Source organism: Heterocephalus glaber, unplaced genomic scaffold (assembly GCF_053883595.1).
Source record: "Heterocephalus glaber isolate CG9 unplaced genomic scaffold, H.glaber_assembly_v1.0 deba00000809, whole genome shotgun sequence".
NCBI lineage: Eukaryota > Metazoa > Chordata > Mammalia > Rodentia > Bathyergidae > Heterocephalus > Heterocephalus glaber.
Window position 1 is genome coordinate 2000579 of NW_028258163.1, and position 25113 is coordinate 2025691.

At 39.1% G+C, this 25113-nt stretch overlaps 1 protein-coding gene across 5 annotated transcripts in view; it reads left to right on the plus strand.

Annotated features, from left to right (window-relative positions):
- The window catches only part of Ubr1 (ubiquitin protein ligase E3 component n-recognin 1), a 190835-nt gene that overhangs the window by 157597 nt on the left and 8125 nt on the right, over positions 1-25113 (plus strand). For 3 of the 5 annotated variants that reach the window (XM_021241737.2, XM_087207477.1, XM_087207478.1), the window contains 8 exons: positions 869-965; positions 5899-5966; positions 7609-7759; positions 10322-10409; positions 12039-12175; positions 13477-13585; positions 16889-16945; positions 19647-19724. In XM_021241737.2, the coding sequence (XP_021097396.1) occupies positions 869-965; positions 5899-5966; positions 7609-7759; positions 10322-10409; positions 12039-12175; positions 13477-13585; positions 16889-16945; positions 19647-19724 (785 nt within the window). The remainder of the gene's footprint in view (positions 1-868; positions 966-5898; positions 5967-7608; positions 7760-10321; positions 10410-12038; positions 12176-13476; positions 13586-16888; positions 16946-19646; positions 19725-25113) is intronic. The other 2 variants (XR_002388329.2, XM_013078437.3) reach the window with 2 other exon arrangements.

Below are 25113 nucleotides of genomic sequence, written 5' to 3' on the forward strand. Positions count from 1 at the left end.
CACACTGAATTCAAGAGTGAAATTACGTCGTGACTCCTTGATGCCCAGGAGTGTTCTCCTGCCTCAGGCCTAAGCCTTGTGACACAGGCAGCTATGGAAAATGGTCCTCAAGAAGTATGCTCATTAGCCTCATGGAGACAAAAGAGGCAACTGAGAGATTTCTAGACCATATCTCTTCTAGCCCTTTCCTCCTCCCCTCCCCTCTCTTGCTTATTTGAGACAGGGTCTCACTACATAGTTCAGCCTGCCCTTAAACTCACCATGTAGCTCTGGCTGGCCTCGAATTCATAGTAATCCTCCTGCCTCTGCCTTCCAAGTGCTGCTTACAGGCATGCACCACCGTGCCTGGCTCCCTCTTATTTTTCTGACAGCTGGCACAGGAGACTAATAGTCCTTAGTGTACTTCCCTGTAGTTTCCATCCTGTTTTTTGAGAAACAGAAGATACATTTCAGTGGCTCGGAAATTTTCTTACCATCTTTTTAGAAATACATTTGCACAGTCTCAATAGAATAAGTCCAGATGTTTAATAAGTTGATGCTGGACAAAATGAGTGCTTAAATGAGAACTGAGATGATATAGCTTTAATACTACTTTGTCATGAGAAAGTAAGTTTAGTAAGATCATAAAACTTTTTGGGTATCAAGAATACTGTAGTTAGGTGTACACCTGTAATCCCATCACTCCGGAGACTGAGACAGAAGTGTGAGTTTGAGGCCTGCCTGGGCTACACAGTGAGACTCTCTCAAAAAAAGAAGGCTATAATTAGAATGTAAAATCTTTAGTGACTCTAACTAATTCTGACAGATCAGGGTTGTTTTTGTATAGTGATAATCTTATAATTTTATTTTCCCCTTTCTTACAATCTAGCACAATGGTCTGAAAGCATTAATGCAGTATGCAGTTGCACAGAGGGTTACCTGTTCTCAGGTCCTGATACAGAAACATCTGGTTCGTCTTCTATCAGGTAGAGTCTTTTCTGAATTATAGTGGTGTATTTTTCTACTGCATTTCTGGCAGTGTATTTTATTAGGAAGTAACATGCTGTTCTCATTTTGAGCACTAGTAAAATCTTACTGACTACAAGAGTCTTACCAAAAATAAATAAAATGCATAGCGGCCCTATAATACTTGCAATCTTATTTTAAAAATCAGGTATTTTCAAAATGTTTTCAGCCTATATTCCTTTACCTATCTAGGTTATTGAACCAGAATCCACAACCATTAACATTTGTGTTTCCCCAATTTATTTAGAAAGGAGAAAATGACTTAGACCATTTTAAAATATATTTAATTTTGCTGGTTTTCTTGCATTCTAACAAGCTAGAAATTTACTTAAGAGCTCATATGATACTCTCAATTCATACAAACGTAAAAAGGACGCAAGGTTCCATGGATGGAGAATGACTTTGGTTGAGTTTGGTGACATGCATTTCCATTTAGGTATTTAAACCATATAACAAAGGCTCCTCTGAACCCAAACTTTGTAATTTGATTTGTTCTTAAATCTAGAATGTCATGGATAGGAGGATGCAGCTTACACTTCCCAGATACAGTTCTATGGAATAAGAGTTATTTAGGTTTTTTTAAGCTTTAAAGCTAGGAATAGTTTTCTGCTAGCTAACCTAGTGGTCACTCTTTCCAAACAAAATTGAGCAGCTTCTTTACCTTGAAAATCTGTGGAGGCAGGAAACTTTCTTCCTCGTTAACCCTCATGAGACCGTAGGAAGCTCTTAAGTGGCTTTCTGCCCACTCTGGTAATGTAGGGACTCCACAGCTCTGTCCAAGGCTGCTGCCCCGCTCTCAGCAGAACTTTATGTGCTCAGCTTTCATATTTTCAAATTAACTTCCAATTATTTCCTGAATTAGCTCATCTATTAGGAATCTAAAATTGAATTTGTTCTCCTAGCAGCCATACACTTAAAAGTTTTTCCTTTTTTTCTTTCTTTCTGCTATTTTTTTTATTTTCTTTTTTTTAAATCAATTTTATAGGCTCAAAACTTTCTATATGTTACACATGCCTGTCTTTGTTCTTAGGACCCATTTCTGTGATCAAACAGTTTATCCTATTTATACATTACTATTTTGTTTTTTAATCTTTAGCTATCTTGGGGCCAGGGATTTAGCTCAGTGGTTTCGCTGCCTGCTGTGCAAAAGCAAGGACCCGAGTTCGATTCCCGGTACCAAAAAAAAAAAAATCTTTAGCCATCTCTTTCATTTCAACCCTAATTTAGACACTGATTTACTTAGGATTTCCAGATAATCCCACTGCTTTGCACTTGCTGTACATTATGGGGTTTATAATGTTTAAAATAACTCAAAGCAAACATCAAAGCAGGAAACTAACAGCATCACAGAGGACAGAGACTAAAATGACTATCACTGCTTAGTGCTAATAATTTCTTTTATTTAATTTTTTTTGGCACTGGGGATCAAACTCAGGACCTTGTACTTCCAAGGCAGGTGCAGCGCCACTGAGCTACATCCCTGGCCCCCAATAATTTCTAATTAACAGTAAAAGTGTTGGGACCATGAACTATAGAAAGAAGTATAAAATATGGTCACTTCCATGATAAGACCAAAAAAATGAATGAAAGCAGAACCTTTATAAATCTGCACATTATAAATAACCAAATGCCAGGTGTGTGTTTCACAAATACTGAGTTTAAAAACTGAGGCAAGGGAACCCAGCATGGTGGTGCACGCCTGTAATCCCAGCACTTGGGAGGCTGGGGCAGGAGGATCACCAAGAGTTCGAGGCCAGCCTGGGCTACATAGTGACTTCAGGGGATCCCTGGTACCAAAAAAATAAAAAAATTGAGGCAAGGAGGAGAGCGTTGTGGGGATCTGCTTTTACCTCCTCTAGCGGGGTAGGATTCGAATGAGCCTTGAAGGGTGCATCATAGGTAAGCTGAGAAGAGCAGAGACAGTGTTCCAAGGGCAGGGCACATCTGAATGGAGATGGAGGGGTTCAGAAAGCATGTGATACATTCAAAGAAACAAGTTGGCAGGAGTATCTGTACCTACATAGAGAAGCATGAATTCATTTTGATAAAAATCACAGGATCTTAAATACCTCAACAAGAAATTTGAACTTTAGGGGCTGGGGATTTAGCTCAGTGGTTCCGCCGCCTGCCTCCCAAGCAGAAGTACCCAAGTTCAATCCTCGGTCCAAAAAAAAAAAAAAGAAGAAGTTTGAACTTTATTCTTTAGGTATTTGGGAGGTTTTGAAGTTTTGAGCAATGTTTTGTAAAGCTAACTTGATATTATATTTAGGTTTGAGTTGAAGGAAGGGAAAATTAGAAGTAGCGTATGTACCTGGATATAATTCAGGAATTAAGAAAGGACGTGGGCTAGGATGAACTAAATGAATAACAGAAAATTTGAGAGAAAAAAATTCAAAAATAAAGAGCTATTTTGTGTGTAAGGTAATGAATATTATTTTAATCTGTTGATTTGCAGCGCCAATAACAGTGCCCACTGCTGTCTGTGCTGGACACTGTGCTCTGATCTTATTGTACAATCGCATTTCCTCGAGTCCTCATTATTCCTGTTCATCCCCACTTCTGATGCCAGATGGGAGGCCCAGGGAAGTTAGATGACTTTCCCATGGTCATAAACCTAGGATGAAGCAGAACTAATATTTGAGCCCAGGCCTTACCATAAAGTCTATATTTTTCCTACTTTATTGCATAAACTTTACTGATATATTTAATTTAGCATAAAAGGATGGTCTTTAAACAGTAAATAAAATAAAAATATGCCTGCCAAAACTGACTTCTGATTTCAAAGGAATTTTAAAATACATATTTTCAGTAACCAGAAAAAAAAGTTTCAGAGCTATCTGTAAGAAAATTCAATGATGGAGTAGTCCAGTAACTAAGAAGGTGGTGGGAATCAGTTCAAGCGGTTGGAGTTAAGTGTCATAAGAGTAAAGCAAGTTGTAGCGCAGAGAAGGAAATAAAATAGTCTTGTGGATGTGCTAAAAATATACATATATATCAAAAATATACTGAATTTGTTGTTTTTTAGGGTGGTACTTGGGGACTGAACCCAGGAACTTCACCCTGAGCTACATCCCAGCCCTTTGTTATTTTTTATTTTGAGACAGGCTCTCACTAAGTCACTAAGTTGCCCTGTCTGGGCTCACACTTACAATCCTGTTTCAGCTTTCCAGAGTGCTGGGATGGCAGGCATGTGCCACCATACTCAGCTTTGAAAATGTTCACTATGAGGAGGTGAGACCTAGAAATGGCAAGTGACTGCTCAGAGCCACCCAGCTAGTTAATGGCAAAACCCTGTGGTCATTTAAGTTTATTTAATAGAGCCAATATTAATCACACTTAGTGAGTGGTTACTGTATGCCAAGCTTGGGATCTTTAAAATACATATATCAGTGAACCTCTCAACAGCTTCATAAATACTATGTACTTAGAGAAGTTAAGACACTTCCTTATGCAGATATTCTCAGCCAATACTGTATAAACTCATTTCAGTCCGATTTAAAAGTCCATGATCTTAACCTTGGAATTAATGTTTAAAAATTGACATCGTCTAGCCAGGTGTGGTAGCACACACCTGTAATCTCAGCACTCTGGAAGCCAAAGCAAGAGGATCACTGCAAGTTGGAGCCAGCCTGGGATACATACTGAGTTCAATACCAATCTGAACTACATAGGAAGACCCTGTCTCAAAAGTGAAAAAAAAAAGACGGGCAGGGATTTACCTCAGTGGCTCCATGCCTGCCATGCAAGCAGAAGGTCCTGAGTTTGATCCCCAGTATTGGAAAAGAGGGAGAGAGGGAGAGAGAGGAGGAAGTGTCTTTCCTCCTATCTTCCCTCCTAATTTAAAAAAAATTTTTTTTAGATAGGGTCTTGCTATGTAGTCCAGGCAGGGGCAGGCCTTGAACTCACTGTGTAGCCCAGGCTGGCCTCAAACTCTCCATCCTCCGGTTTTAGCCTCCCAAGTGCTGGGATTACAGCGATGCACTACCACACCCAGCTCACTTTTTAAAATAATAGCTTTGCTGTGGTGTAATTCATTCTTTTCTTCCATTTTTATATATACAAAACCAATCCTGTTGCATCGACTTTTCTCTCTTTTTTTGGTACTGGGGATCGAACTCAGGACCCTGTGCTTGTGAGGCAGGCAGCAAAACCACTGAGCTAAATCCCCGGCCTCTCGACTTCTTTATTTTATTTCCTTGCCACTCTTTCCCTGACTCCTGGACTGTTTACCTTTTCTTAGAGATGGCTATATTTGAAAGATGAATGCTTTTGCACTGTCTCCATGTCCTCCACATCGTCAGTCCGCCTAAACCATTATCTATTTCATTCTGAAGGAGATTCTGTATCTTCATTTTACCTACACTGCTTTGCATATTCTCCCTGCTCCCCACCACAAATCTGTTCACATAATATGTATTACAGAACATTTATAAATATGCAGTGAGGGGAAGAAATAATAGAAGTAGGGGAGAAAGTAATAGTTGCTTTTATAAAAGCAACTCTTCTTACTGATTTAGCATTTTGGAGAAGGGAGTGCTGCTGGAAATTGAAACCAGGTCCTCACACATTTAAGCATGTGCTGTACCACTGAGCTAAACCCCTAGCCTAGCAAGTGTTTCTTTAACAATCTCTTTTTCACTTATTCTAATTCATTCACCTTTTACTCCGAGATTTTTTTTTTCAATTCTTAAATTATATTGAAGGCTTTCTAATAGCCTTTATTCAGTTCAGTTTATGCTTTATTATGGTTCTTGTATCTTGAAGGTATGATATACTAGTTTTGGTATTTTATAAGCTCTTTAAATTTTCCCTTTACATGCTTCTACCTTGCATTTTATTTGACTACATTGCCATCCTACTGACTGAATTATGTTTACTTTTTGTTTATTTCAGTTGTGCTTCCGAACCTAAGATCAGAAGATACACCATGCCTTCTATCTATAGATCTATTTCATGTTTTGGTAAGTGTTCAGTAAAATTTTTTGAAGTCATCACATTTATAATTTTGCGTGTGTTTTCTTCATTCAAAATTATATTCTCTTCAAGATTATAAATTCTATAAAGTTTGGTCTCTTTTCCATTCTGTTTATAAATAGGTATAGATTTGACTGAGACCATCAAAATACTTTAAAAATGAAAGCAGGGCCGGGTATTTAGCTCAGTGGTTCCGGCACCTGCCTCGCAAGCGCAAGGTCCCGAGTTCGATCCCCGGTACCAAAAAAATAAATAAATAAAATAAATAAATAAATAAAATGAAAGCATAATTGCCTTTTACTTTCTAATTGGTCTTGATCTGGTTGATTATATTAATTGGTGTGAAAGGGGTGATAAAATATATAGGGGATATTTACATGTAAAAAATATTTATCAAAGTAAAAGACACATTGCCATTAATCCCCATAAAATTACTTCACCTCATTTCGGACATAATTATCCCATCATTCTTGCCATCTTTCTGAAGCAGTCCTGGAAGTACTCTTTCATGAGTGTCTTTTCAAGGTGTGATCAAAAATGTGCTGAATACTGCTGCCGAGTGCCATCCGACAGAAAGGCAGGCTGGTAAAAACACTGGTGTGTCCTTATCTACCTCATTCACCAGATCTGGCACAATGCAGCTTGTGCCTCTTCCCCAAAGTCAAAATGACCCTAAAAGGTTAGCATTTTGAATCAATTCAGGATATCAAACAGCCACAACAGTTCCACTAAAGATACTCATGAAGGACTTCCCAGACCTGCTTCAGAAAGGGGCAAGAATGATAACTGTGTCCAAAGTGAGAGTATTTTCAGGCGGATTAATGCCAACATGTCTTTGAACAATAATACATGTTTTCATTCAGATATTCACAACATTTTTTATCACATCTCATATATACAAGCAAACTTTTTCTGATTCTGCATTATTCTTTCTTTCCCTCTCCCCTTTTCTTAACTTGACAGTACGAGCTATTTTAAAACCATTAATTGTTTAGTAACAGTCCTGGGCTATAGGTGCATCTGTACTTCCCCAGGACACCTGTAGACAAGTGATAACTTTTGAGTTTCTTGCAGAACTTTTCCCTCCTTGTAATGATCTCATTCCTTTAAGCCTACTTTTACAAAGAAAGCAATAAGGAGTGTGGAGCCTGGAGTCTGTGGCTGGATATAGTGTGAGCCATCATCACCATCCCTCATAATCTAGACCTCTCCTTGGTAGTTGTCGACTCTGACTCTTTTGTAGCCTCCTGGGAAACTTTGCAAAGAATGCTAATAACTGGGCTGTATCCCCAGGTGTTCCAATTGTGTTGGACTGTGTTGAGGCCTGTGTATCAGAGTTGAGCTTCTGAGTGATTAGTGTTGAATCTTCAGAACCACACAGTTGAGTACCATGACATAGACCTGGAATAAGTAAATGTAGCAAAGGGATAACCAAGTGATGATATTTGTCCTCTGTTTATGGTGCATTATATTCTAAGATATTCTGTTGAATAATTAGGAAAAATACATTAGTTATTTTAAAAACACAAAAATAGTGTAGCATCTGGTATCGTTTATATTTGGTTATGAGGATAATTCATGTTGGTATTTTTGTCGTGGCCCATGTTGATGTCCATTTTCCTTCATTAGGTAGGTGCTGTGCTGGCATTCCCAGCTTTGTATTGGGATGACACTGTTGATCTGCAGCCTTCATCAATTAGTTCTGCCTATAACCAGCTTTATCTATTCCATCTGATCACCATGGCACACATGCTTCAGATATTTCTTACAATAGACACAGGTAAAGCTACCTTCTGGGTGTTGGCTCTAAGTAACATTTGCGTTTGCCTTAATGGCAAAATTAATTGTGCTTGTGATTGATCATATTATATATTTCTAAGTTCTGTATGTCCTTTGTTGAATGGTTATTCATTTGTTGGAATAGAGTTTTTGGTTTGGTTTGGTTTGGTTTCGGGGATCAAACTCAGGACCTTGCGCTTGGGAGGCAGGCGGCAGCACTTCTGAGCTAAATCCTCGGCTCTTTTTTTTTTTTGAGACAGGGTCTTGCTATGTAGTTCAAGCTGACCTTGAGCTTATTATGTAGCCCAGGCTGGCCTCAAACTCTCCACGATCCTTCTGCCTCAGCCTGCTGAGATTACAGCCCAGCCTCATTTGTTTCTTTTCTTTTTTTTTTTTTTGGTACTGGGGATCGAACTCGGGTCCTTGTGCTTGTGAGGCAGGCGGAGGAACCACTGAGCTAAATCCCCGGCCCCTCATTTGTTTCTTTACAGATGCTATTTAAACAGGGAAAGGTAGAATAAGTGTGAAAGTGGTAATTCCCTGACACCACTTAACTGTCTGCTCGGCAGATATGCAGACTATTTGGATCTGCTTTCCCTTTTATTCAGATTCCTTACCTCCCTCCCTTACCATGGATTGAACTCAGGACCTTAAGGCAGGCATGGTGCCACTGAGCTAAATCCCCAGCCCTCAAATTCCTCACTCATAAAGTCTCTCCAAGGTTTATTCCTATCTGACTGCTTTCAACCTTTTGTTAAACTTGTCTGTGAAACTGTTTTTTAGATAAAATAGTAAGTTGTTCACCTTGTAGCATTTATCACTTCCAATCATATTTTATACTTATTTGCAGTTATATCTTCTTGTTCCACTCTTTTTCCTGCTTCTCCTTTCTGTCTTGTCCTCATTCCTTAGCTTAAGTTTCCTGATGGTACAGAACAATCAAACTTCAAAATCCTCCCCTTTGAACTCAAATACCTAGCACCTTTTGCTATACCCAGCAAGTGCTCATTAAATGTTTTTGAATAAACATTCATTTGAAGATACATGAGTAATATAGCATTTTGAAATTATAATTGTCCTTTTAAAGTCTGGTCTTTAATAAAAATGAAGTCTGGCTCTGAGTAGTAATGACCAATAAGGGTTACTGAAAAGTTCAGATAATTTAGATGACCAATAGTTAAGTGGAGGTAGAATAAAACATAGCACAGTTACATACTCGTTTATCCTTTGATTTGCCACTTCCAATTCTAAGAACCTATCCCAGCTGGTTGTGGTGGTACATGCCCATAGTCCCACTTAGTCATGAGACTGAAGCAGGAGGATCCCTGTAGCCCAGGATCAGCCTGTATGTAAAATATACTTCAAATAAACAAAGGAACAAACAAAATCATACATAAATACTGAACTCTTGCTCTTTTTGGGGGGAAATTCTGTTTTGTTTCTTCATTCTGGGGATTGAACCCAAGACTCAGGCATGTTAATCACATGCTTTACCCTGAGCTGTACCCCCAACCCCAAGCTTTTACATTAGAATTTTTAAAAATTAGTATGGATTCATGGTATGTTTTTTACTTTTTAAAATAAGGTGAGGGCTAGGGATTTAGCTCAGTGGCACTGTGCCTGCCTCGTATACACAAGGTCCTAAGTTCAATCCCCGGTATCAGAAAAAAAGGTACCAACATTCCTCATAAGGAGTTGGCACATGTACATAAAATAAGGTGAATGCCTGCTGGGCATGGTGGTGCATGCCTGTAATTCCGGCACTCTGGAGGCTGAGACAGAAGGATCACTGAGTTTGAGGCCAGCCTGGGCTACATAGTGAGTTCAAGGCCGACCTGAACTACATTGTGAGGCCCTGTCTCAAAAAACCTGAAATAATGGGCTGGGGATTTAGCTCAGTGGTTCCGGTGCCTGCCTTGCAAGCGCAAGGTCCCAAGTTCGATCTGCGATACCAAATAAAGGAAATAAAAATAAAGTAGGTCCTTAAAGAGATCTTATTTCAAAAATTAAAATGTTCACTGTGGGGTTGTAATTTGCATGTCTCACTGCTGGGCAGCTTGAACCACTAGTGGTACAGTCATGACTGTCCCATTGGGCAGCTTTTTATTAGTTTTATTAGTAAACAGGCTGATTAAAGTGATAAGATCTGTGTGTGCCACCAGTGGCACAAGGCACAGGATGGGACACCCATGCCTGTAGCATCAGGGGGTTCAAGCTGGTAAGAACGCATTAATGAATTAGCAATATTCATCCAACATAAGACAGAATCATTCAGGGTAATTGTAATCGTGACTTTTTAGATGAATTAATGCATAAGCAAAGGCATTTTAAAACAACAGAGTACTATTTAAATGTGCTGTAATCACCCCTCACAATAAATAGCAAAGTTAGTATTTTTACTTTCATTTTAATACAATAAAACTGAAGTTCAGAGAACTTCAATGACTTACTCAGAGGGCAAAGTGGACAGTTGCCAGAAAGGTTGTAGAGCCGTGAAATTGGGGTATAATTTATAGACTGGATAAAAATTCATAAGCTCATTTTGTAAAATTTCTTTTTTCAGGACTCCCTGTTTCTCAGGTTGAAGAAGATAGTGAGGAGGCTCGTTCTGCATCATCTTTCTTTGCAGAAATTTCCCAGTATATGGGCAGGTGAGTAGCGATACGTTAGTCCTGTGTACTGCTGTCTCATTTTAATAATTCCACGTCTTTGTTCAGTATAACTCTGGAATCATTGTAGTATCAATTTTTAAAAGTCTGGTAAGGGCTTTTGTTATATGATTTTTATTTGCTGTAGGTTATGTTTATAGTGAAAAAAACCTTACTTTGGTTGTTTTATTTTGAAGTAAAAGGAAGTAGGTTAGATTAATAGCCGCCAATTTTTATTTCTGAGACTGACTTAAGTTTTTTTGGGTTTTTTTTTTGGTACCAGGGATCGAACTCAGGTCCTTGCGCTTGCGAGGCAGGCGGTGGAACTGAGCTAAATCCCCGGCCCTAGACTTAAGTTTGACATATGTTTAGTTCTTGTAAACTGTTCTGGGAACATAGGTAAAAGAGGACAGAATTTTCATAATTATCAGTATTTAGAATTTAAATATGTGGTAGAAAATAGAAAATGGGTTATCCTTTCGTAGTGATCCACACAGTTAGTACATTCAACTAAGTTAGAAGATTTTTAATACTGTTACTAATAATATGGGAAATATTTTGGCCTTTATATTTTAATGTTCATATATAATTACATAAATACTATGTAACTCATACATATGTGTACCTAATATATAATTTTAAATTTATATATCTTTAACCTGTGTGTAGAGGTTAAAACCAGAAGTACAATATGAATGCCTTGCTAAACATGTGCTGCCCAGTTCTTTTTATCATCTTCACCAGTCTTTTTTTTTTCAGTTTATAGAAAAATTAAAGAGGAAGTAGTATTCCCATTTATTCCTTTCCCCTACACCTTGCATAAATGCGGTACCTTTGTTACAATTAACTAAAATAATATTGATACATTGTTACTAACTAAAGTTCATAGTTTATATCAGGGCTGTCTCTGTTGTAACATTACAGTATCATACAGAGTGGTTTTGCTGCCCTCCCGATCTCTCAAGTTTTATACAGAAACCAGAAAAGCTGCTTCAGTGGTTTGTTTTTTGGGGTTTTTTTGATGTTGTGCTTTTGTTTTTGTTTTTGATGTTGTGTTGTTGCTGGGGTTTTGTTTTGGTTTGGGTTTGGGTTTTTTTTTTTTTTTTTTGCTTTTTGGCTCAATGAGTTATTGATAAATTTTTCTTCTCCATCTTTCATTACAAGACCTTTCATTTCAAAAAGGAGAAAGCTTCAGGAAGCTTTATGTTAAAAAGTGAACTTTTTTGAGAGTCAGGATTCTTTAAGGTGGACTATTTTTTACTTTTGGGTTTGTGTTTTGTTTTGTTTTTTAATCTTTCCCAGGAAAAAGAAGAGAGTAGTTCTATGCTTAAAAATCTACATAATAAAAGATTTTGTGGGGCTGGGGATTTAGCTCAGCGGCTAAGGCACCTGCCTTGCAAGCACAAGGTCCTGAGTTCAATGCCTGGTACAAAAAAAAAAAAGATTTTGTGGTTTTCTTTAGAAAATTACTAGGAAATTTAAACATTGAGGATATTAGCTAGCTAAATACCTGTTTTTAAGTGTTTTAAAATTAAGTGGGTACTAGGTTATTTAAATGTTTGTAGTTTGGACAAGGACTGTGTCTCATTCAAATCTAGAATGTTGGTCTGATGAAAGCACTCTGTCTCCTAGCTGTACTGGGTGCAGTGCCCCCGGCTGGTACCTATGGGCTTCCCTAAAAAGCGGCATCACCCCATACCTTCGCTGTGCTGCCTTGTTCTTTCACTACGTACTTGGGGTGACTCCACCTGAGGAGCTGTTCACAACCAGTAAGTAGGAAAATAAAGTCACAGAGTAGAAGGCCAAGACTTGTTTTTCTTATTCTTTTGTTAAAGCTCAGGAATTCATAGTCACAGCTAAACATGATAGTGCATACCTGGGATCCTGGCACTCAGGAGGCTGAGGCAGAGCTCCAGGGCAGCTGGAGCTACACAGTGAGTTCCAGGTCAGCCTGAACTACACAACAAGACCCGGTCTCAAAAAGAGAGAAAGACTGCATGGTTAGATCATACAAACTGCTTCTCTCATAGGGTTCAAGACTTCCTCTTGGCTTCTATCAATGTATAGTTTATGTGCTTAAAGTTTATAAAATACCTACATGCAGAAAATACCTGAGAGGATATATAGGAAATTAGAGACATTGGTGGCCTTTAGGGAAGAAAACTTTTGGCAGCATAGGAGGAAAACTTCACTATATTTCTACATCTTTTTGCCTCTAAATCTAGACCAACGTTGAAGTTTCCTTGTGGCTTTGTGTGGGTAAAAAACAGAATGTTCGTATGATTTTGGAAGAGTCACCAGAATTGTTCAATGACTCTTCTTTTCTTTTTGAAAATAAGCTGACCAAGTTACCTTTCCCAGAGGGTATATCTGATGAGGCTCTATAATCATCCTATGTAAAATAGGAAGCCACTTTCCAATTGTATGCCAGTACGGATCTGCTGGCTAATAATAGGTGCCACAGAAAATAAAGTCCTTTTTTGTTGGGAGGAGACTAAATCTAAATAAATAAATTTGTATAATGTCAAATGGTGATAAATACTGCAGAAAAAAATAAAGTAGGCCTTGGGAAGATCATACTGGGACTAAAGTGGGAACTCTGTGATAGGTATTCATGGAAGGCAGCTGAGGACCCACTGAACAGACTGCTGCATTGTGGGGTTGAGCTGCTTAAATAGTTGACTACTGCTAAGCAAGGGGAAAAATAAACAAAGGCTTTGCTTGGCATTCTCCAAGAATAGCAAAGATATAAGTACAGCTGAAATCTAACAGAAGGAGGGTAGCAGGTGCCTGCATGCATGTCACCTAGGGCCTTTCTGCCACAATGGAGACTGCGTTTTATACTGAGTGTGCTGGGTAGACTTTGGAGCCTCTGATGAGCAGTGTAAGTCAGATTTGTGGTGTAAAAAGTATTGCTGTGGCTTATTTGCCACCCACAGTTTTTATAATGTACAAAATAAACTCTCCACAAAGAATATAGAAATGAGCATAAAACAATGAGAAAACATTATTAACAAATTGAGCAGGTAAGAATAATATGCTTATTAAGCATGTTTTTATTCTCTTGCAGATTCTGCCGAGAGAGAGTACAGTACACTATGTAGCTATCTATCTTTACCCACAAATTTGTTCCTGCTCTTCCAGGAATACTGGGATACTGTAAAGCCCTTGCTCCAGAGGTACTACAGGAGTAAAATGTCATTGTTGGGTTACTATCCAGTTTGAAAATTTTAAATTGCAATTATTTGCTAAGCTTTCAGATTGGTTTTCATTGATCAATGGTCTGGCAAAAGTACAAGAGACTCCTAGTTCCCACACTTAAGGAGTGGAGACAAGATCAGCAACTATAGGCAGATGGAAATTCTGCTTGCTCTTCCTTCACTACGGTCCATTCATTTTATTTATTTTCCCCACAGCTAGTGTCTCGTTCCAGTTTTAAAATGGTATGGAGTTGGGCATGGTGGCATATGACTATAATCCAAGCACTCAGGGAGACTGAAGCAAGAGGATTGAAAATTCCAGCCCAGCTGTCTCAAAATAAAGAAATAAATAACAAAAATAAATGGTGGGAGAGTAAGGGTTGCTGGTAGACATAAATCAAAATTAAGAATTTTTAAAAATAGGATTGTATCCAGAAGAGTAGCATTTGTCATGTGGTTGTACCTCAAGAGGGTGCCTGAGAGAGAAGGAAAATCATTTGGTGGATCAAAGCTGTATTGCTTCAGTTTCCTGGACAGAAGTATCTCTCAGAAAAACTTTCTTGTCCAGTATTTACTGAGCCTCCTGTTTATTGCCAGCCTCTAACCTATATCTTCTCACCCTGTCTTTGCCTATACCATTTCTATCATTTTTATAATCACTTCCTTTATTTCCCCTAAAATTTTTTTTTAGTACCCCACAGTTTTTTTTTTTGTCTTTTTCTTACTCTCTCTCCTTTTTTTTTTTTGGTACCGGGGATTGAACTCGGGTCCTTGTGCATGCAAGGAAGGTGGCAAAACCACTGAGCTAAATCCCTGGCCCTCTCTCTCTCCTTTAATGATGCTCAGTCAGGATTTGTGTGTTAATGTTAGCCTCTGTCTCCTGCCACTATCCTTATACATTAGGTTCTTTTATCTCAGGTGTGAACAAAATGGGTTGTATGTTTGGTTTTGGTTTTTTTGTTTGTTTGAACCAGGGATCAAACTCGGGTCCTTGTGCTTGTGAGGCAAGCGATGGAACCACTGAGCTAAATCCCCAGCCTTGTCTGTTTGTTTTTGAGACAGGTCTCACTATGTAGTCTAGGCTGGCCTTGAAATAACTACGTTGCCCAGACTGGCCTCGAACCCACAATCCTGCCTCACCCTCTTTACTGTTGGGATTACAGGCATATTCTATCACTCCCAGCAAGGAAACATCTATGTTTATGGGTGTGTGTGTGTGTATTTTTCTGCAGTGCTAAGGAGTGGACACAGGGCCTTCCCATTGAGCTACATTCCTAGCCCCCCTTTTTTTGGTACCAGGGATCGAACTCGGGACCTTGCACTTGCGAGGCAGGTGTGGTGCCACTGAGCTAAATTCCCAGGCCTCCTAGCCCTTTTTTAATTTTGAGACAAGATCTTGTTAAGCTGCCCAGGTTGACCTCAAATTCAAGATCTCCTGCCTCAGCCTCAGGAGTGCAGGGAACACAGGCATGTACCACCACAGTTGTTTTTAAAATCAGTACTGGGCCAGGGATTTAGCTTAGGGGTTCCATCGCCTGCCCCGCAAGTCCAAGGACCGGAGTTCGATCCCCGGTAAAAAAGAAAAAAAAAAAGTATGCAGCCAGATATGGAGTCACTCTAGGACACCATATCATAATCCCAGCACTCTAGGAGGCTGAAGCAGAAGGATCCCAAGTTCAAGCCCAGCCTGGGCAACTCAGCAGGAGGGATAGGGATGTAGTTAGTGGGAAGTTCCCTGGATTCAATCTCCTATACTACCAAAAAAAACATCGTATTTTGTGTTGAATATAATTGTAGTAGACTATGCTAATTTTACTTTTATATAAAAGAATTTTACTTTTGTATTTCTGGAGTAGGTAAGTTTTGGACTTGCTATTCCAGTTTAGTCAAATATTAAAAATTCCAACTTTGAAGCAGAAAGTCCCTGCGCTCTGTGCTGTCCCTGGCTTTGCTCACCTCAGCCTTCTCTGCTGTAATGCAGGACGATGTCCTCGATGAGCCATGCTTTCCCATCTCCTCGCTCAGCTGGTTAGAGGCCCAGAAGCAGAGAGAAGCCCAAATGTCCAGCCTAACTGTCTATACCTTGTGCAGTGTCTTTTCCCCGTGACTCAGCTCTTCTCTGGCCTCAGTTCCCACAGACGATCAGACTGTGACTCTGGTGTCCACTGGGGGCCTTGGTCCCTGGCACCAGTCTCACCACCCTTCCCCTTTGTCTCACCAGCCTGCAATGAGGGAGTGACCCAGCTCAGGGTGCCTTGCCTTTTATTTTAAGGCTGGCTTCTCAGCCTGTCTTTCTATTTTCTTCTTTTTCTTTTTTGGTACTGGGGATTGAACTCAGGACCTTGCGTTTATGAGGCAGGCACAATGCCACTGAGCTAAATCCCCGGCCCTTTTTTTCCCCTTATTGTTTTGGGGATTGAATCTAGGCAGGTGCTCTACCACTGAGGTACACTCCTCTAACCCACAATATAAATCCTCAGAAGAGTCATCTTTCTCCTGTGGTCCTGGTGATTGAGCCCATGGCCTCGTGCCTAGTGCCTGTCACTTTTATTACTGCTTCCTATTATTAAATTCCCTCTTATTTAGGTACTTAGAATGGTTTTTAATTTTCTAGTTAGACCTTAACTGATAAAACCTTTTTAAGTGCTCGTTTTGGCAGCATGTATACAAAAATATAAAACCTTTTTAAAAAGCAATTAATAAAACCAGACATGGTAGCACCTGCCTGTAATCCCAGCACTTTGGAAGCTGATGCAGGAGGATTGCATGTTTGAGGCCAGCCTGAACAACACAGTGAGACCTTGTCTCCAAAAGAATGAAACAGCCAAGCGTGGTGGTGCAGGCCTCTAATCCCAGCACTCAGGAGGCCAAGGTAGGAGGATTGCCATGAGGTTGAGGGCAGCCTGGGCTACATACTGAGTTCAAGGCCAACCTGAACTATAGCGAGACCCTGTCTTTTAAAAAATAAAAAAAGAAATAGGGCCAGGGATTTAGCTCAGTGGTTCCACCACCTGCCTTGAAAGCTCAAGGACCGGAGTTCAATTCCCAGTACCAAAAAAAAAAAAAAAAAAGAAACAATAAAATAAATAAAAACAAATTTTAAAAGGAACTAATAAGAGAGGGAAAATAATAAACACAAAAAGATGAGGGAGAAAGAGCCAAAATGTAAGGTAAATGAAAGAGGAACATGCAGAGAAGGAAGAGAAAGAACTGGAGAGAGCAGCTCATTGATGAGCATTGTGCTGGCCCTGTGATAATTCAATGCTTTATCCCTACATGCAGGTGGTGTACAGATCCTGACTTATTGAACTGCCTAAAGCAGAAAAGCACCGTGGTGAGGTTGGTTTCCCTGTCCCATCCACAGGTTTCCTTAAGTAGTTGGTTGGTTGAGCGTGCTTTCTAGTCTGCCTTCTGCAGTCTCAGTACAGTACATTGTTTCCTACATTGCTATTAAGTCTTTGCCATAAATTGGACTTTTCCTACAATTGATTTTTCTTGGAGTATCTGTTTTTCACCCTTAAGTTGTTAGAGAATAAAGATAGAATTATCCCCTTATCCTCTTGTCTTCCTATCTATATGCTTAGAAACTAGCCCCAACACTTTTCTTCAGTCCTCTTATCTCCATTAAGTTTGGCTCTTATCAGAATCTACCACTCCTCAAATACCATTCAGATAGCACCTTTTTCATGAAGCCTGACCTTATATACCCTCATGCCTATGCATGTGCCCACATATACCAGCCATACCCTAAATCACTAAGCAGTGAGCAAGGGTGAAAGCTGTCTGTTTATCTTCTTCATATTCCCTCAGGGGCCTGGCTTGTAGTATGTACAGTGTCTCTTTATTTATTTTTTTGGTATCAGGGATTGAACTCAGGACCTTGTGCTTGCGAAGCAGGCGGCGGAACCACTGATCTAAATCCCCGGCCCCTACAGTGTCTCTTTATTTGAATTGAATTGTTTTAATAAACAGGCAGAGGAATTGGTCCCCATCTTTAAATACCAACACTATTTCTATTATTATGTGGATAAAACAAAATTTAAGTGATAGTGTACATTTGCCTTCTTTTCTGATCTCACTCCTTGCACTCTTATTCTACTCTAAATGTGCATGTGCTGCTTTCTCCCATACCACTACTTTAATGCTAATAGGTCAGCTCCTGTGCTCAGAGGCAGCAGTATAGAGAACAAGAAAGGGGACATTACCAAAGACCTCTGCACTGGGTCCTGGTCTCCTATGAGGCCATAGAGATAAGAATTAAGACAGAACACAAGGCTTAGAGAGAAAGCTGGTTCTTAGGGCTGATCTGTGCTGCTCTGGGCAACAAAGACAAAGGACCCCAAGGACATCCAGTATTTATTGATTACATGTGTGGGAAGAAAGTAACCAGGGTAAGCTCTGAAGACATCTAGTGATATAGGGCCAAACATCTGGCATGATGGCGCCAGGCAAAGCTATAAGAGGGGAGGCACTGCTTATCTTGCTTGGAGAGAACAATCAGGTACTGAGACCAGGTGCAATTAACCAACAAAGCATCAGGTCAGTGAGAAGCCATAATAAAGGGGAGAGGATTTTAATTGGGGTCACACTGATCTCAGCTGCATGTAACTCAGCAGAGCACTGCCACTTCACAGGCCAGGTATTAGGTCACCGTGGCAGCCATTGGGGGAGGAACTCTACTCGCCCAGTCAGCCATCTGACATGCCCACTAGAGTCATGTAGGGCTTCCATCTGATTTGTAATATAAAACAATATAGTCAAATTATGGAAACCAAGAAGCATGTGCTACTTATAGCCCACTAGTACTGGGCAGGGATGTATGCTACACAGCAATATTTACATTGCTAAAGAAAATCGGAATACAAAGAAAAAGGTTACTATATGAATACATATTTTTAACTGGTAATCTCACACAATTTCTCCTTTATTTCAAGTCATCTTGTGCCATTCAGACATCTGTCCCCAGCATAGTATTAAATACTCTGAGAGATTTAAAAGAGTAACACATACCTACATTGTTTGGTCGTAATTTACAACCTAGTTATGTACATAAAACTCAAGATATGGCCTAAAGTATAACGATGCATAGAATGTGTCATTAATGGTATAGAAATTTAAAGAAGACATTCTTTTTTTGTTTTGTTTTGTTTTTGGTACCGGGGATCTAACTCGGGTCCTTGCGCTTGCACAGCAGGCAGCGAAAACACTGAGCTAAATCCTCGGCCCAAAGAAGAGATTCTTAAGAAGCAGATTTAACCTTAGAGATCATTTTTAGCTGAATATAGAAAGGGTTATAGAGTGTAAGTTGATTGGTGTTTTAAGGAGAGAATTCTATGTTACTCTCACAATCCAGGGCTTACATGCAGCTCTTTTATTATCTCTTGTGTGCTGAGAATGAATAACAAAACAAAATTTCAGTGTGTGTTAAATACTAAGTACATTGTTTCAGTTCAGTATCTCCTTTAGTCTTCAACAGTTCTGAGTTTCCTTGATAGTACTGTTTATATTTAAATGATGAGTTCATTTAATGTTACTCTTCCTTTTTTCTTGTTACTAAATTGATGAGCTCATGATTGGAGTAATATGTATCATTTACAGGCTTAGGTTCAGAGACTAGTCAAGTGTCAGAGAGTTTAGGATTTGTAACTAGGTCTGTCTGATTTCAAAGGCTATGTTCTTAACTATTTTGTTATTTTCTTAGTGTAGAAATCTAGCTAGAATTTAGTCTTAGGAAATAGTGAGACTTGAGTTTGGGAAGGAAGCCAGCTGATGAAAGATTTGGAATTCCAAGATGAAAGTTTGAATTTAATCTACTCAACAGTAGGATTTTCTTTGGATTATAATCATAAATCCTTTCCCCGCCTCCATTTTGGGCTTGTTGTTTTGGGGTTTTGTTTTGTTTGGTCAAACGTAGGACCTCACACGTGCTAGGCAAGCATTCTACTACTGAGCCACAACCCGCTTTTGTGATTTTTAAGATACTCTTCCATCACCTTAGGGTTATTTACTCATAAAATTGCCTTTTAAATCCCATGTCTAGATATCCTAGAAAAAGAAATAGTTTGATAGAGCTTCCTGATGACTACAGCTGCCTCCTGAATCAGGCTTCTCATTTCAGGTAAGATAGTGTGTGTGCGTGTGTGTGTTTATGTATATTTTAAATTTTCCTGAGCTTGCAGTTGGTCTGTAGTACAACTAACAAACTTACTTTTCTAAAAGTGACCATTGAGAACCCTCTGTTAACAGTGATTATCAATCTTTTTACCCCCCAGTACAGGGAATAGAAGCCAGGGCCTTTGGACTTAGCTACATCTCCAGCCCTTTTTTTTTTTTTGGCACTGGGGATCAAACTTGGGACCTTATGCTTGCAAGGCAGGAGCTGGAACCACTGAGCTAAATCCCCGGCCTTATTTTTTGTTTTCAGGCAGGTTCTCATTAATTCATGAAATTGCCCCACCAAGGCTCAAACTTGTGATCCTCCCACCTCAGCCTCCCAGAGTGGTGTGATTATAGATGTGCACCACCACACCCAGCTCAGTTTTTTTTTTTAAATTAAGATGAAATCTACAATTCAGTGCCTTTTAATATATTCACAATTTATATGGCTACTACTTCTTTGTAGTTTTTTAGCTTTTTCATTATCCGAGATACTTTGTACCCACATTAATCACTTTCCATTCTTGTATCAGTCAGTGCTTACTAGAGAAAGAGATCTAATGCAAGATATCTAGATATATAAGAATTTACTTGCCGGGGATTTAGCTCAGTGGTTTCGCCACCTGCTGCACAAACGCAAGGGCCTGAGTTTGATCCCCCGTACCCAAAAAAAAAAAAAAAAATTTACAGGCCATCCCAAGCTCCTAGGGTAGAGAGGGTGAGCCAGTCCCAGCACCCGGAAGGAAGCTCCCTCGCTGCCATCCCAAGCTCCTAGGGCAGAGAAGGTGAGTCACATGGGTGCCAGAAGCACCACACACACACCCCGCCGTGGAAATGAGAAGACACGTAAACAAGCCTCAAAAACAGACTTCTGGATCACCTACAGCAGCCCCAAAGGGAAATGAGATGGAACACTCTGATACTCAACCACCTGGACTCTCTGAACTGGCAACAAAAGAGGATCTGGGAAAAATGAAATCAGAAATAATTACTCAGATAACAGCAAAGATTGTGCTCATGGTGCAAGACATAATTAATAAATCTAGAGAGGACACAGATAAAAAAATAGAGGATCTGAGGAACATGATGGAATCCCAACATAGGAAACAAACGGAATCCATAAAACAGATGCAAACATTTCCAGGAGATTAAAAACTCTATCGAAAGTCTGCGCAGCAGAATGAACCAATGTGAGGATAGAATTTCACATATAGAAGAAAAGATTGCAATTAGTGAGGAGGAAAAGAAAAATTGCTTTAAAATTGTAAGGGAACATGAGAAATCAATCCAGCAGCTGCTAGACGATGCAAACAAGAATAACATGGAGTCAATGAAGAAACAGGACAGAGTGCAGATGACATAAAAAAACTGTTCACAGAAGTGATGGCAGAAAACTTCCCAAGGAGGGGAAAAGAACTTGACATACAGATAAGTGAGGCATATAGGACTCCAGCTAGCCTTGATCAAAAAAAATCTACACATAGGCATATAATAGTTAGGATTCCAGAAATCCAACAGAAGAACAAAATTCTACAAGCAGTGAGAGAAAAGAAACAAATCACACACAAAGGAAAGCCCATCAGAATCACAGCAGACTTCTCAATGCAAACCCTCAAGGCAAGAAGAGCTTGGAGTGATGTATTTCAAGGCCTAAAGGAAAACAGCCTCCAACCCAGATTGATGTACCCTGCAAAACTATCTTTCAAAATGGATGGAGAAATAAGATACTTTCATGATAAAGAGCACCTCAGGAACTTCAGGAATATCAAACCAGCACTCCAAAAACTTTTAGACAATACCCTAGGAAAAGACAATGAGGATCACAACCCCAGGAAACCCAGCAGAATGAATCCATTGAGCATGACAGATTAAACTCAGAGGGGGAGAATCCTACAAAAAAAGTCATGACAAGGCTTTTAAAACTTTTGACTTCATCTCCCTAATGAGTGTATAATTCAATCTTGTTATTGTACTGATTAGTATTTTTCTGATTCTAGAGTTGCACACCTTTCCTTGTGCTGTACTGGCTATTTATCATCTTCTTATGTCTACTTTTTAATTGGGTTGTCTATTAATGAGCTCTAAGAATTCTTTATATATTCTGCTCATAGGTTATATGCATTGTAAATATGGTCTGTCTAAGGACTACTTTTCATTTTAATGATGTCATTTAAAGTTCTAAATTTTGGTGGAATCTCATTTATCAATTTATTTCTTTTATACATCATGTCTTTTGTATACTAGGTAGTTCTTGCCTACCCTGAATTCATAAACGTTTTCCCTTATAATTTCTTCTTAAACTTCTATACTTTTAGGCTTTCATATTTAGGTTCATAGATCCTTTCAAGTTATTTTCATGTATGGAAATAAAGGGTTGAGGTTAATTTTTTATACATGGATACCAGGTGTTCTAGTGCCATTTGCTGAAAACACTATCTCTTCCTCGGCTCTTGAATTGAGTTTATATTCTATAAAATGCTAATGTTAAATAATCTTTCAAAACTCAGTGGACCATATATGTGTGGTTCTATTTCTAGATTCTCTGTTTTATTCCAATGATCTATATGTCTCTCCTTACACCAACACTGCCTTGATTACTGTAGCTTTAGAAGAAGTCTTAAAATTAGGTACTAAACATCTTCCAACACTGTTTTTGTTTTTTTTACCTTTTCTAGGTCCTTTGTACTCCTACATAACTTTTAAATTTCAATATCCAATTCTTCATTTATAGCAAGTGTACACAGACCTGAATTTTTTTTTTTTTTTTTTTTTTTTTGGTACCAGGGATCGAACTTGGGTCCTTGCGCTTGCGCAGCAGGCAGCGAAACCACTGAGCTAAATCCCCAGCCCCACAGACCTGAATTTTTATATATACCTTGTGTTTTCTAATCCTGCTAAATTCAAATGCAAGTTCTAGGGGCTCCTAGAGATTTCTTAGTATTTTCTCTGTAGATGATCATTTCATCTACATATAAAGATTTTGCTTCTACCTTGTCAATTCTATCCTAATTGTGTCATTTTATTGCCAGACTATTTTGATGGGGCCTAGGTTTCAAAGTTTAATGGACAGATAAAGAGTAAGCATATCTGCCCTTGTTCCCCACCTTAGGGAGAAAGCATTTTATCTTCTCCATTCATATAAGGCGTTCTCGCTGGAAGTATGGAGTACATGTCCTTAATTTGTTGAGAAGGTTCTGTTCTACTTTTAGTCTCCTGATAGCTTTTAACATGAACAACTGTAGAATTTAGTCCAGTACTTTTTCTCCAACTAGTGACAGGATCATATGGCTTTTTCCTTTCCTCTGTTAAAATGATGACTTTTGGGGGTGGATCTTCCAATGCTGGACCAACACTGCCATCCCTATAACAAAACCACTTTCTACATCCTGCCAGATGTGACTTCTAAGTTTGTTTTATTAAACAAATTTGTATCTATGTTCATACTTTTTTCTTCTATTATCTTTATCCCGTTTTAGGATTAGCACAATGTTGATTTCCTAAAATGAGGGAAGAAGTGTTCCTTCTTTTTTCTGCTTTAATTGTTTGCTATAATTTATCAATTAAAATGTATATGAGCCTGCTGTTGTCATATAGGTAGGTTTTCAAGCTAGGAATATACTTTCTTTAATAGGTGCTATTCAAATTTTATATTTCCTCCAGAGTTAGCTTCATTAATTTTTCTTCCAGGGTACTTCTTAGAAGTTGTCAAATTTATTTCAAAACAGATTTTTGAAATATGCTTTCTATATCCTTTTAAATTCTGTAAAATCTGTGGTAATGTCTCCTAGTTCTTGATATTGTAATTTAAAAAATGTATAACTGATATTGTGTAACAGGAAGAAAAGGTCTAAAGGAGCAGGGGAAGTGGGAGGGGTAGGGGAAAGGAAAAAGGGAAAAGAAAAAATATGAGAAAGAAAAATATGGAAACAAAGTCTTTGCAAATAGGGAAGGGTTGAGGGGGTGAAGGGAGGGCAAGGAAGGGGGAAAAATAAGAACCAAGATACTCATGTAATGGTACAAGATCCCAATGATGAATGTAACTGTATTTTATACCTAAAATATACCAATAAACTTAATGGAAAAAAAAAAAAAAGAATTTACAGGGCCAGGGATTTAGCTCAGTGGTTCCAGAACCTGCCTCACAAGCACAAGGTCCCAAGTTCCATCCCTGGTACCAAAAAAAAAGAAAAGAAAAAGAATTTACACTATTGGCTTATAATGGCCGCCCAGAGTCAGATGTGGGAGTATGCAAAAGATCTGCTGCGCACTGCAGATCTGAAGGGTCCAGTTGAAGGCCTGGACCTCACTGTAGTGTCATGTGTGAGTCTGAATCAGGAGGCCAAAGGGCCTGTGATGGAAAACTGAAGGGTCAGTGCAGGCAACCAGGAGATGACGTCCAAGGTGAAGCATAGACTGGAGCTCCTCCAAAGAAACAAGCAAGGCTTCCTTCATTTCCTTTTTATATCATTTTGACAATAATCCGCCCTAGGGTGGTGGGTCTTCCACACCAAGAACAATGCTGAGCCAGTTTAGTCAGGCATTTCTTACTCAAATTGACACAGTTGGTAAACTATCATGATTCCCCATACCCCTTACAGCTGGTAGCTAATAATTGACTTTCTGTCTCTATGAATTTATCTGTTGTAGACCTATCATACAAAAGGGATCATATAGTATATGCTCTTTTGCATCTGGCTTCTTCCACACAGCTTGTTGTCATGGTTTATCCAAGTTGTAGCATGCATCAATGATTTGTTCCTTTTTTGGCTAAGTAATATTCATTGTATGTGTATATCACAGTTTGCTTATTCCTTTATCCACTGATTGGCATTCATCTTATATTTATAATGGAGTTATTTCCCCCTTTCAACTATTACGAATAATAGTGTGAACATCCATGGAAAGTTTATGTATGGACATGTTTTCATTTGTTTTGGTCGTGTACCTACAAGTTGAGTTGAATTTACTAGATCATACAGTAGTTCCATGTTTAACTTTTGGAGGAACTTTCAAACCATTTTCCACAGTGACTGCACCATTTTACATTCCCACCCATATGTGAGACCTCTTTTCTTCACATCCTTGCCAGATTCTCAGTGAACTACTAGATAAATCTAACCACACATTCCCACTGTTTGAAGAACAATGTCCCTTTACCAACCATGGTGCAGGCAAACTACATTAGAAAAGCAAGCTGCCATCCCACAGCTTCCTGTCATGGGGCTGAGAGATAGGGGTGGTAACTGCTACACAAAATGCCTAAATGTACCAGCCTCTTCCTTGATCAAGTACTCTCCTGAATGCTGCAAGTATTTATCTAGCTTCGAGTTCCCAAGAGTTGCTTTCGATAT